We start from the raw sequence: 12,056 nt of genomic DNA on the forward strand, positions 1-12,056 counted from the left end.
AGACCCCACCGACAGTGTTGCAGAACAGGGCTGTTCCACTCCGACTTAAAGTTATGCTTTAAGACAGACAGCTGGGCAATGTAATGCCCATTGGCAATAACTGGCATTGCACAACAGCATTTTCAAAACTTTAAGTCAGAGTGGAACAGTCCTGTTCTGCAACACTGTTGGGAGTTGTTTACACACGTGCGGTGGTGCTCCAACCACCCACACCTTGCTGCATAGTATGTGGGCCAGTGAGTATAACTGGAACATATCATGCTGTGGGGAAATAGGTTATAAACCTATAATAAAACAATGAAAGCATATGCTTGTAGACTTCTGCTTGGAGATTCTGAGATCATCACATTCCTATCTACAGATCATGTTTGAAACATTCAATGTACCAGCAATGTATGTGGCCATTCAAGCAGTTCTCTCTCTGTATGCATCTGGCCGAACTACTGGTAAGTTTTGACTCTTGTCTTATTTCTCAGTGTTTATTTAATACACTACTCACCCTCACCACCTCCCATCAGTGTACATCTGTCTAGTATACTGAACACTGCTTTCTCCCTGGCTTCAATAAGAGAAGCACCTTAGGTCTTCTCTGAAGATCCCTTATCCTGTCAATTTCACATAGGGAGGCTTTTGTATGAAATAATTCCCCCCACCCCTGCCACCCACCCACCCAAACTTTCAGAAGTTCTCACATCAAAAAGCCAAGAGAAATTTGGGGACAATCCTTCAGCAGACAGCTGTCCGTGAAAGGTTCCATAGACCAATCCAAGTTGCTGTTCTGTAGAGGTAGAGGTAAAGTGTGCCGTCAAGTCAGTTTCGACTCCAGGCAACCACAGAGCCCTTTGGTAGAATACAGGAGGGGTTTACCATTGCCATCTTGCTCCTCCTCTTTACTATTACCATTGCTCCCTTGGCGGTTAGTGCACATGTAGCAGTCCCATAGCTCCAGGCACATGCATGATGCAAAAATACTTCTGACTTTCACTCAGGGGGAAAAAAATCCAGATTTACTTTACTTTTTAAAAATTCTGTCAACTGGCCCCGAGCCAAAGAATGAGGGCATCCCCCCCACCCCCTGAAATCAGTTGGCAACACTCCCTGGCTGGCCTGCTGCTGCTGCTGCTGCTGCTGCTGGCAAACCTTGCAACTCCAGGGAGCTGCTAACACAGTCCAGCAGCAACAGGCCAGGGTAGTAGGGTTGCCAAATGGCCAGAAAGCAAAAAACAGCCCCAAGGGAATCTTAGTGGCTGGGGTTAGTGAGTATTTATGCCACTCACTAATCAACCACAGTAAGGCACACATTCTGGCCTGTTTACATTTACAGCTTCCTTTTTTTATTTATTTACAGCTTTCCTTTTACATTTACAGCTTCCGCATTTACAGCTTCCCCACCCCACCCCAGCTTTCTTGGATGACCTGTGGGAGGAGCTACTTGTGAGCTTTTGACCTGCCACATATGCTGCCAGCTGAATAGCTGCTGCATTTTGCCGCATCAAAAGCCTGCATTTTGGTGGCCAATCTATATGTTTGCATATCAGCATTTGCCAATTGTTTGGGATCCTTTTGGATGAAAGGCTATAGAAATGCAAGATCATTATCATTAGCATCTGTTCAGTGAGAACAATATCGTGCAATTTCTGACTCTTTCATGTTTCTTTGGAAGGCAAGGGCTGCTTTGTATAGGCCAGCAATTTCCCCCTTGCAGGAGGAGAGTTCCAGAATGGAGACAATAGGGATTGTCATTTACAGATTCTCCTTTCAAGCCCCTTTGTTGTCAAAGTAATTTAGCAGATGGATGGACTGGAAGGGTGGGGCAGGGTGAAGACTACAGGGAAGGATGCTGATACTTTTCATTTCTTGTTCTCTCTTAGGAATAGTTCTGGACTCTGGGGACGGTGTGACGCATAATGTGCCAATCTATGAAGGTTATGCCTTGCCACATGCTATCATGAGATTGGATCTGGCTGGCAGAGATCTCACTGACTATCTCATGAAAATCCTTACCGAGAGAGGATATTCTTTTGTTACTACTGGTAATCAACACCTTTCTTACAAATGATGGGTTCATGTTCTCTTAAAGCTACCTTGTTCTGCCACAGCATATCAGACACATAAGCATCAAATTCCTTTTCACCAAAAAGCTCCCAACTTATTCCGTGGATCTGCACCAACAAGATCTCATTCAAAAACACTTGGTACCCACTCATGGATTATGTGCTTTGGCATTAACAAATGTTGCTTGTGGAATTTAAGAATTCCAGTTCTAAGGTCTCCTCCATCTCCCTTAGTGTGAACATCCCTGATCAACTGCAGAGGTCCAACTGTGATATCAAAGCAACAGTTCACCCAATGACATCAAGAGGCAGAAATGGGAAGCGAAAGAGGCGAAGTAGGAGATTGCGGGAATTAAGAGCTCAGAAGAGAGGTGGGAGAACAAACATGAGGCAGATCATACTGATGCGCCTATTGCTAGTTTCTTGTTTCCTGCAACAGAAACCTATGATAATTAAGGTAAAAATAAATGAGGTAAACAACATTTACCTCATTTAATAGAGATCAGAAAAAAGCTTACACATTACAGGAAATTTAGGATCCCCCCCCCCCCGGGATTAACTATTTTATGTGATGTTTACAGCATCATTAGCTCTGATTGGTTTAATTTTCTTGAGTGACTAGCAGCTAGATTGGGCTTCCCCATTGATCGGAATGGTGACAGGGGATAGGGGAGATTTAACACTACCTCCTGCTATGGTTCTGATCCAGCTGCTATATCCCCATAAAGAAGCTCCCATTGGCATCAGTAGGAACTATCCCCCTCCTAGAGTAAATAGCAGCTGGATCATCCCCCTGAAGATTTGGGACATGAAAGTAGGGTTAAAACCCCTATCCTTGCCACAGTCCTGATTTACAAGGCGACTCAGTATGGCTGCTGATATTTACTGAAGAAAATGTAAGCCCTGCAGGACTAACAATGCCTTAAAAATCAAGAGAAGTTTGGCCCTCAGGAATTCTTTTCAATGAGAAACATTTTGGTTGCTCTGTGCTTTCTTAGGAATGTCTGTCTGCTGCAGCCTTTATGTCAGGGAAAGGCAAACTAAAAGGTAGACTTAAAGTAATGGAGGGAGCTTTTTCATCTGATCAGAACTGGGGAAGCTTGTGAATCTAATGAAGGAAGAATGAGACGCAAGAAAAATAAATAAATAAGCCCACCACCAGTCTCCTAACTGTCTATGTTTTTAATATTTATAGCCGAGCGTGAGATTGTGAGAGACATAAAGGAAAAACTCTGCTATGTGGCTCTAGACTTTGAGAATGAAATGGCTACTGCTGCTTCCTCCTCATCTCTGGAAAAGAGCTATGAACTCCCTGATGGTCAAGTCATCACAATTGGCAATGAACGGTTTCGATGCCCTGAAACTCTCTTCCAGCCGTCGTTCATAGGTGGGCTTGTTAATCTCTGGCTTAGTTGAACCGAACAAGGGTAAACAACTTACACATGGTTTTTAAATATGTAAAGAATCCTCCTGTTTGAAATGTCATGATATCCTCTTGTGGCTATAGATGTTATTTTCATGACTGCTAAGGGGGTATTTGCTTAGCAGTCTTAGAAAGTGAAAAGCTTCTAAGAGATCAGGCTCCTAGATTAAAAATGCTGTTGCATCTCTCTCTCTCTCTCTCTCTCTCTCTCTCTCTCTCTCTCTCTCTCTCTCTCTCTCTGTCCCCACCGGTCTTGTATGAATACTGGTAGGTTTAGCAGACCAACGGATTTGACTGAGAAATTGATCATGGATATAGGAAGAGGTGCCCTAGAAGACAGAGCAGCCTCATAGGTATCTGCTTCATTTTGAAAAAATGAAGTGCATCAACTCAAGCGCATCCGTTTAAAATCCCAGATTACGTACTGGGATTTTTAAACAGCATTGTGTGAATGCAAGTGAAACAACAGGTCTGTTCAAGCGTCATCCTGATTGTGGATGCTGAAAAGACGAATGCTGTCCTCATCGTGAGCAGAGCGGCGGGATTCAAGAGTGTATCTGTGCAGGGATGGGGCTTACAGGAGCACTCTTGGGATGCTGTGAACAGATATAGACCCAGTTCACATGTACAGTTTAACTGTTGTTAGTACTAACTGGAGTTTAAATCTCCAGCTCCAATTCACACCGCAGATGTTCAGCTAACCACTGTCAGCCTAACTGGAGCTGAGGGAGAGGGAAGCCCCTCCCTGCTGCTTGGCCTCCCAGCCCGATTCCAGCCAGCTCAGCGGCCAGACTGTGGGCAAAGTGTCACTGTGTCAGCCTCTCGGCCGTGATTGGACACGATATCCAGCAGGGCATGCCAAGCATGATTTTTCAGAGAGCCTAGCCCACCCACGGTGATAGCAGGGGAAGTGCAGCGAAAGCCCTTTAGATGCCCTGCAATGCCGGCGCTGCTTCTGCCAGCCATGGAACTGCACCCCCACCAGTGGCCCTGCAGCCCCAAAGCACCTCTCAAACTCCCATCCTCAGGGGGAACGGAGACCTGGGGGGTGGTACGGAATCCCACTTTCATTGCAGGATGAGAGGGGAGAGCCCACATTCACCAGAATGGGGTATTTAGAGAGAACATGGCAAAGGATGCTGGGGGAGTTGTGCCACCATGACCAGGAGAGATGTCACGAGGGGAGACCCTGCCAGAGCACTCTGGACAGAGCCATCCAAAAGCCACTGCAAGCAGCTTGCTGCCCAATAGGCTCTCACTCTCATGAGAGGGCCAGTCTATTGGGAAGTAAGCCCACTAATAGCCCACTAAGGCGCTATTCCCACCTACAGATTAGGAGCTCACCTGTTGAGCCGGCCACTTGGATTCCCCATCAGGGAATTGGATTCCGCATCAGGGATTCTCCATCAGGGATTCCCCTTGGATTTCCCATCAGGGAATCCAAAGGGCCCCTGGTCTAGTATGCCCCCCTATCCTTGTTTAAAAACAGAATAATGAAAAATAAAACTTTCCCTCTCCCCACATCCTTCTGCATTGCGCTCACCCCAGAGGACACCCCCACACCCCACCATCAATAGCGTGGCCACATGGATGGCTATGGGAAGGCCCAAAGGGAGAGCACATCCACCAAGGTTTTAAAGTTCCCGGGTGCAGTCCATCTGTGCGCAGTGTGTACATGCACGGGTGCAGGGAATCTAGGGAGAGGGCACTTTTCTCAGCTTCCTTGAGCCCAGGGCAGCTTGGTCGATTGCAGGGGCTGGTGGCAACAGCGCACCTCTTCACAAGTGCGATTGGCCAGTCACGGGGCTGACTTCCCTGGCACATCGGCTGCCATCACTGGGAGCAGAAATGCAGTTGCTGGGACACCCCTGCCCACTGGATCCCAACACAGCTCAACTTAAAGCACCCATAGCCTGCCTGTCTCTTGAGCAGACGTAGTCCGCTTGGGCAGTGCCACACTCATCAACATACTTTACCTGTCTCTGAGTCGACCTAGTCTTGTCCATGAGTGATTGGGGACTGTTAGCCTCCCCAGGAAGAGGGTGGACCCCCCCCTTCCCCAACCTTACTTGTTGAAAAATAGAACGTATCTGCTCTGGAATCCCTTCAGGGGGTCTACCTGTCAGAGCTTGCCAATAGCACCCCCATGCAAACCATTTCCATGGATGGTGTGGGCAGTGGGGTGCAGAGTAGACCCTTCCAGCCGTTCACAACTCCCGAGCCAGGTCTGGTGTTGCAGCCTATGTATATCTGGAGGTGTGATGATTCCCGGGAGTAGAGAGCCCCATGTTCAAGCTACCCAGGGACGGCTGCATCAGCCATCAGGGCCAGTTGCTACTGTGCACATCTCCACATTGATGGGTGGGTGGCGGTCACTGAGATAGGGAAAGTGGTAGCTTGAGTGCCCGTCCCCACAGCTCTCCTGCATGAAGCATACCCCCTCACTCCCCTTAGTCTGTCACTTTTGTGAGAGCGCAGACCACAGGATTGTGCCTTGCTGCCATTGTTGCCAACCCATGAGTGACAGCTTGCTCTGCAACAGCACTTCCTTCCTTAGTTTGTACTAGTTCCCCACAGATGGTTCTTCTCATGGGCAAGATTTTGGGGGCCAACAATCCCCCCCCCGGGGAAGCGGCTGGGCCCCACTTCCCCACCCTTGCTTGTTAAAAAATAGAACATTACTGCTCTGAAATCCCTTCAGGGGTCTGCCTTTCAGACCCCTCAAATTGCCCCCCCCCAGGAAATGGCATGGACAGTTCGAGCAGTAGGCTGAGGAGCAGACCCTTACAGCCATTCAAAATTCCCAGGCAAGGACCATCATTCTGGCTTATCTAGATGAGCTACCGCGGAGCACCTCAGGTGAGGGGAGATGGCATTTCCAGAGATCTCCGTCAAGCTGCAGGGCCATGCTTGGCAGAGAAATCTGTGCATATATGCTGTGGGAGGACCTGGTTGCCAAGTAAGTGGTTGTGATCCTGCTGTCCGCCATCCACTGAGACCAGGAAGAGTGTTGATGGGGTTCCCTTCCCCAGGGCTTCAAGGGACATAGTATCCCGCCTGTGTGCCACCATGGCCTGTCACTCTCATGAGAGAGCAGTCCTGGTCTTTAAAGGCAAGGCACTATATGGAGGCCACACAAGCATCACATGAGAATTCTGGTCGATCCCCTCAATGGTTCTTCTCATGAGTATGATTTTGGGAGCAAACCTCCCCCACCCCCACCGGCCGGGAAGGGGCTGGGGTCCCCTTCCCCATCCTTTTTTGTTAAAAAACAGAATGGATCACCCCAAAACCTCCCCACACTTCTCCAATCTTTGGACCTGAAATAACCCAGAGGGCATCTAGACGCTCCCTCCACCCTATCCATGGCGCTGCTGGAGGGATGGATTAAGCCACAAACCTCTCTGCCCTTTCAGGACTCCCAGTCCCAGACCACACTATCACCATATACAGATGTGCAAGTGCAGGGATGGACGGGAGAGGAGAACCTCACCTGCTCTCCGGACAGTGCTGCAGCGGGTGGCTGCCACTACAGGGAAAGGGTATGCTGGGAAATATATGAATATGCACGTAGACGTGCAGGTAGAAAGGGGGCACCTTGTTGCGGCAGCTTGCCCATGGTCCCAAAGACTAGGAATATGTTCCTCGGGATAGCCGTCTCTGCGCCCATGAGCCAGAAACCATCCTCGCTCGGTTCAGAGCACCCATGGCTTGACGCTCCCATGAGGGAGGTGTTAGGTGGGGAAAGCGGGTGTTTTACCACCTGGTATCATGGCAGATTTGCCAGGCTAGCTCACTTCTCTTCTCTCCAATCTGATGGTGCCTCTCATAAGCTGTCTGGCAGGTGTCCCCTTGGCCTTCCACTCTCATTTTTGGACACTGAGCCCTGGGTTGGGCAGAGGTTTCCTTGAAGAAGGATCTCATCTGACCCAAGGCTCTCCCCAATTACCTGTCCTGCTCATGAGCTAGCCTCTGAGGGCATCTATCCCCAAAATGGGAAGGGGCTGGGCCGCCCTTCCCCACCCTCACTTGGTGAAAAGTAGAACTTGGCTGCTCTGGGATACCTTCTGGGGGTCTGTTATCAGACCCCACCAATAGCACCCCCCCACAAACCATTTGCAAAGATGGAACGGGCAGTGGGCTGCAAAGCAGAACCTTCCAGTCATTAGAAACTCCCGGGACAGGGCCGATGTTGTGGGCAAATGTAGATGTGGAGGTGCAATGATTTCTGGGAGTAGGAGCCCCATGTTCTTTTTCTTCTTTTTTAAAAATATCTTTTTATTATTTTTCAAACAAGATGACAGAAATAGGAAAGAAACATGGAAAGAGAAGAAAGATAAAAGTAACTTTACAGTTAACATCTCTTGCACATCTCATAATTACATACATCAATCAGGGGTTCAGCAGCCCTCTGTTCTCCACCTTCCAAAACACACACACACAAAACCACCCTTGCCAAGAATTGTAAAAAAACAACACCACAGAGATAACACTTTAATTGGCTGTCTATTCTAGAAAGAAAAACCAAATCTTGGATGAAGGTGTTGAGCCTGTGCTAAACTGTACATTATGAAAGGTTCCCAAAGAGAAATAAATGTTTCATCTGAAGTATTCCGTAAGTATGCAGTAACCTTAGCCATAGAGGCATATTCCCATAGCTTTAATAACCACTCATCTACAGTTGGTATTATTTATTGTCTCCATTTAGCAGCATATAAGATCCTGGCTGCAGTAATCATACACAAAGACAGCTCAGTATACTTGGTAGGAATATGGAATTTAGTCATATTTAACAAAAAAACAAACCCAACAACTCTGGAGAATAAGGGAAATTTATGTTTAAAATTTCTTGCATCTTAGAGTGATTTTTTCCCAGATTTGTTGTGCTTTGCTACATGTCCACCACATATGATAAAATGTCCCATCATGGGAGCCCCATGTTCAAGTCACCCAGGTATGGCCTTTGTCAGCCAGCGGGGCCAGCCGCTACTGTGCACATCTTTGCATTGGTGAGTGTGTCACGAGCTCATCCGTCCGAGGCTTGGTCCAAGGTCACCCGTTGGAGAAGCTGGTAGCTCAGGGATCCTCCTGCATCTGAAACAAAGCACAAGAGAAACAAATCACTATAGAGGATCAAGTTCACCCTGTCTCCCCCGCACCTAGGTCACTCATCAGATTTCAAGAGTCCCGAGCCCAAGGTCCACAACATTACTAAGGGAGGTCTCAAGGCAGGGTGAAGCAGCCCAATTTCTGGCTCAGGAACCAGGTCTCAAGTAGCAGGAGTCAGGGTCTCAAGGGTCCAAACAAGGAGCTGGGAAATCCAAGCAGCCAAAGGCTGGTCTGCAACAAGCCCAAGCAACGCGTTGCTTTCCAGCAGCTTGGATGTTGTCTGCTGGTTCATTTATGGTGCTTGGCTAATTGCTCTCCTCCCCCAGCCAGCTGTTGGAGATTCAGCATTTATTTCATCTGTTAAAAAGATGCTGACTTTGCCTCAGAGGCTGCAGCTGCTGCTGGCATTTGGCATGCCTTTGCTCTTGAGGGGTAACTGGTTGTTCCTCTTCCAGCTCAGGGTCTGATTTTTCACCCCTATCTCTTCTGCTTCTGATGGCTCCTCTAGAGCTGAAGCTTTGTCTTGGCCTGTCTCAGCTGCCTCCTGCAGCCTGACCATTGAGCTCTCCCCTTCGGGTGCCTCTTCCTCTGCTGGAGGGTTGTCAACTTCCCCCTCCTCTTCACTCTCCGTGGGTGAGAGCATGGCAGAGTGGGTTGGCAGGGTGCAGGTTTTGACAGTGGTTTGGTGGCGGTTGCCAAGACCAGGAAAGCACTTGCCTGAGTGTCCATCCCCACAGCTTTCCTCCATGTAGCATCCTCCTTCAGTTCCCCTATTGGCACACTGGGAGGGAGAAAGGACATGTGTGCTCACAGCACATTCACATCTTTATCACGGGTGAACATAAGAACAGCCCTGCTGGATCAGGCACAAGGCCCATCTAGCCCAGCATCCTGTTTCACACAGTGGCCCACCAGATGCCACTGGAAGCCTACAGGCAGGAGTTGAGGGCATGCCCTCTCTCCTGCTGTTACTCCCCTGCAATTGGTATTCAGAGGCATCCTGCCTCTGAGGCTGGAGATGGCCTATAGTCCTCCGACTAGTAGCTGTTGATAGACCTCTCCTCCATGAAGTTATCCAAATTTAAAGCCATCCAAACTTGTAGCCACACCACATCTTGTGGCACAGAATTCCACAAGTTGATTATGCATTGTGTAAAAAAGTACTTCTGTTTGTTGGACCTAAATTTCTTGGCAACCAATTTCATGGGATGACCCCCTGGTTCTAGTGTTCTGTAAGAGGGAGAAGAATTTATCTCTATCCACTTTCTCCACACCATTCATGGTTTTATAGACCTCTATCATGTCTCCCCGCAGTCGTCTTTTTTCTAAACCAAAAGGCCCCAGGTGTTGTAGCCTTGCCTCATAAGAAAGGTGCTCTAGGCCCCTGATTATCTTGGTTGCCCTCTTCTGCATCATTTCCAGTTCGACAATGTCCTTTATATATGGTGACCAGAATTCTATTACGCAGTAGTACTCCAGGTGTGGCCGCACCATAGTTTTGTATAAGGGCATTATAATATTAGCAGTTTTATTTTCAATCCCCTTCCTAATAATCCCTAGCATGGATTTGACTTTTTTCACAGCTGCTGCACATCAAGCTGACACTTTCAACGAGCTGTCCACCACGACCCGAAGATCCCTCTCCTTGTCAGTCACCAACAGCTCAGATCCCATCAGCATACACTTGAAGTTGGGAGTTTTTGTCCCAGTGTACTAGGGACATTGGAAAGACTATTGCCTGGGCAGGCCCAAATAAGTGAATAAAGCAACTTGAAACCACTTGTTCAACTAATACTTATAATTTCATTTCCTTCCAGGGATGGAGTCTGCTGGTGTCCATGAAACAACCTATAACAGCATAATGAAATGTGACATTGACATCCGTAAAGATCTTTATGCTAATAATGTGCTTTCTGGAGGAACCACCATGTACCCTGGTATTGGTGACCGTATGCAGAAGGAGATTACAGCTTTGGCTCCCAGTACTATGAAGATTAAGGTAATTGTTACATCTAATGTAAAATACTATGGGTGTCTAAAATACTATGGGTGGCTTCACACAACTGCCTGTAAGTATTTACCAAGTAGGTATGAGATGAACTAGAGACTGCAGGGAGCACATGTTCCTGTTGGGTAAGTCGTGCAAAGCTGTCAGTGCACCCGGAAACCAATTTCTGCCTTTGGATTTATTGACTTCTTCAAGCCAACTTCAGTTGCTGGTTTCAAGTGGGGTGGAGAAAGGAGAATATAAAGTGAAAGCGGGTAACTGGCTACATAGGCGGATTCACACAACACTTCAGATGGGAGTGTGTGCTCCCCACAATCTCTAGTTCCTCTCATACTTACTTGGCAAGTACCTGTACTTACAACTGGTTGTGTGAAGCTGCCCCTATGAAACTCAAGCCTAACACCTTGATGACATATTATTCAGGGCCGAATCAGATGTGACAGGGGTGTGACTGAAACTCCCCCCAACCTTTTTAAAAAGCAACTGAGGGCAGGAAAAGATTTAGATCAGGGCCATGCAGTCAGAAGAGGGAGTGTGGCAAAATAGATCAGAAACAATCTCCTCAGCTACTGCCTATTCACCTAAGTAGCTGCTCCAAGTGGGGCACTTCACTGACCAAGCTTTACACACTACCTCCTTTTCCATCTGCTGCCACCAGAGTTTTCTTAGCTGTACCTCTGAGAGTGCAATCACAATCCTCACTAAGACAGTCAAAGCAGTCTTAGGAAGAGAAAAATAACTATCATTAGTCTTTGCATAACATACTGTATAACAACATAACATTTGTTCTTTAATGAGCGATTAATACCTGCTCTTCTAAAGTTAGCAGGAAGTTAGTATTAATCTTGATCCATTTTGTGCTGGATATGAAAGGTGGCTCATGGACACCTTCACCCTACTACACACATGGCTTCTTTCCTCCTGTTTTTAATCTGGATGATGGATGTCAGTTAAGATAATTGATTAATCTGTGCAGAGGCACTCTTACTACTGGACTTTAGAGCCAAAGTCCAGGGCTTCCACACCCCCGGGGGACCCCAAATCCTCTTTAGTCTGTCCTGGGTGGTGTGGTTTGTGCCCTCAAGAACCTACATGTTAAAAAAAATGATACTTAACTTGCAGTGAGGGAGAGAGAGGGCTCCAAAGGCCTTTAGGTCCAGGCTCCAAAATTACCTAGGGGCACCTCTGAATCAGTGGACTGTGTTTAAACAAGTGTATAACCTGATTTCATTCTCTTATCCATGCTGGCAAGAATGAAAACTTCAGTAAGTGATGGTACAAGAAAAGTGACTTTTCTACATTAAAAGAGTTTCCCAATTTGCACCTACAAATTATTTATTTAGATACTCTGTAACACGCCATGCCTTTAAAATAACAACTACCATCACGATAGCAATCACATGCAAAATGTTATTGTCACATTACAGTAGTTTCCTCAACTGTATATAAAGAACATTATACA

At 47.2% G+C, this 12,056-nt stretch overlaps 1 protein-coding gene across 3 annotated transcripts in view; it reads left to right on the forward strand.

The window, feature by feature from the left end:
- Nucleotides 1-12,056, forward strand: part of LOC128350516 (actin, alpha skeletal muscle B) — a 40,373-nt gene that overhangs the window by 25,885 nt on the left and 2,432 nt on the right. For all 3 annotated transcript variants that reach the window (XM_053308943.1, XM_053308936.1, XM_053308939.1), the window contains 4 exons: nucleotides 362-446; nucleotides 1,872-2,033; nucleotides 3,250-3,441; nucleotides 10,404-10,585. In XM_053308943.1, the coding sequence (XP_053164918.1) occupies nucleotides 362-446; nucleotides 1,872-2,033; nucleotides 3,250-3,441; nucleotides 10,404-10,585 (621 nt within the window). The remainder of the gene's footprint in view (nucleotides 1-361; nucleotides 447-1,871; nucleotides 2,034-3,249; nucleotides 3,442-10,403; nucleotides 10,586-12,056) is intronic.

The sequence above is a fragment of the Hemicordylus capensis genome, chromosome 1 (genome assembly GCF_027244095.1).
Source record: "Hemicordylus capensis ecotype Gifberg chromosome 1, rHemCap1.1.pri, whole genome shotgun sequence".
Lineage (NCBI taxonomy): Eukaryota > Metazoa > Chordata > Lepidosauria > Squamata > Cordylidae > Hemicordylus > Hemicordylus capensis.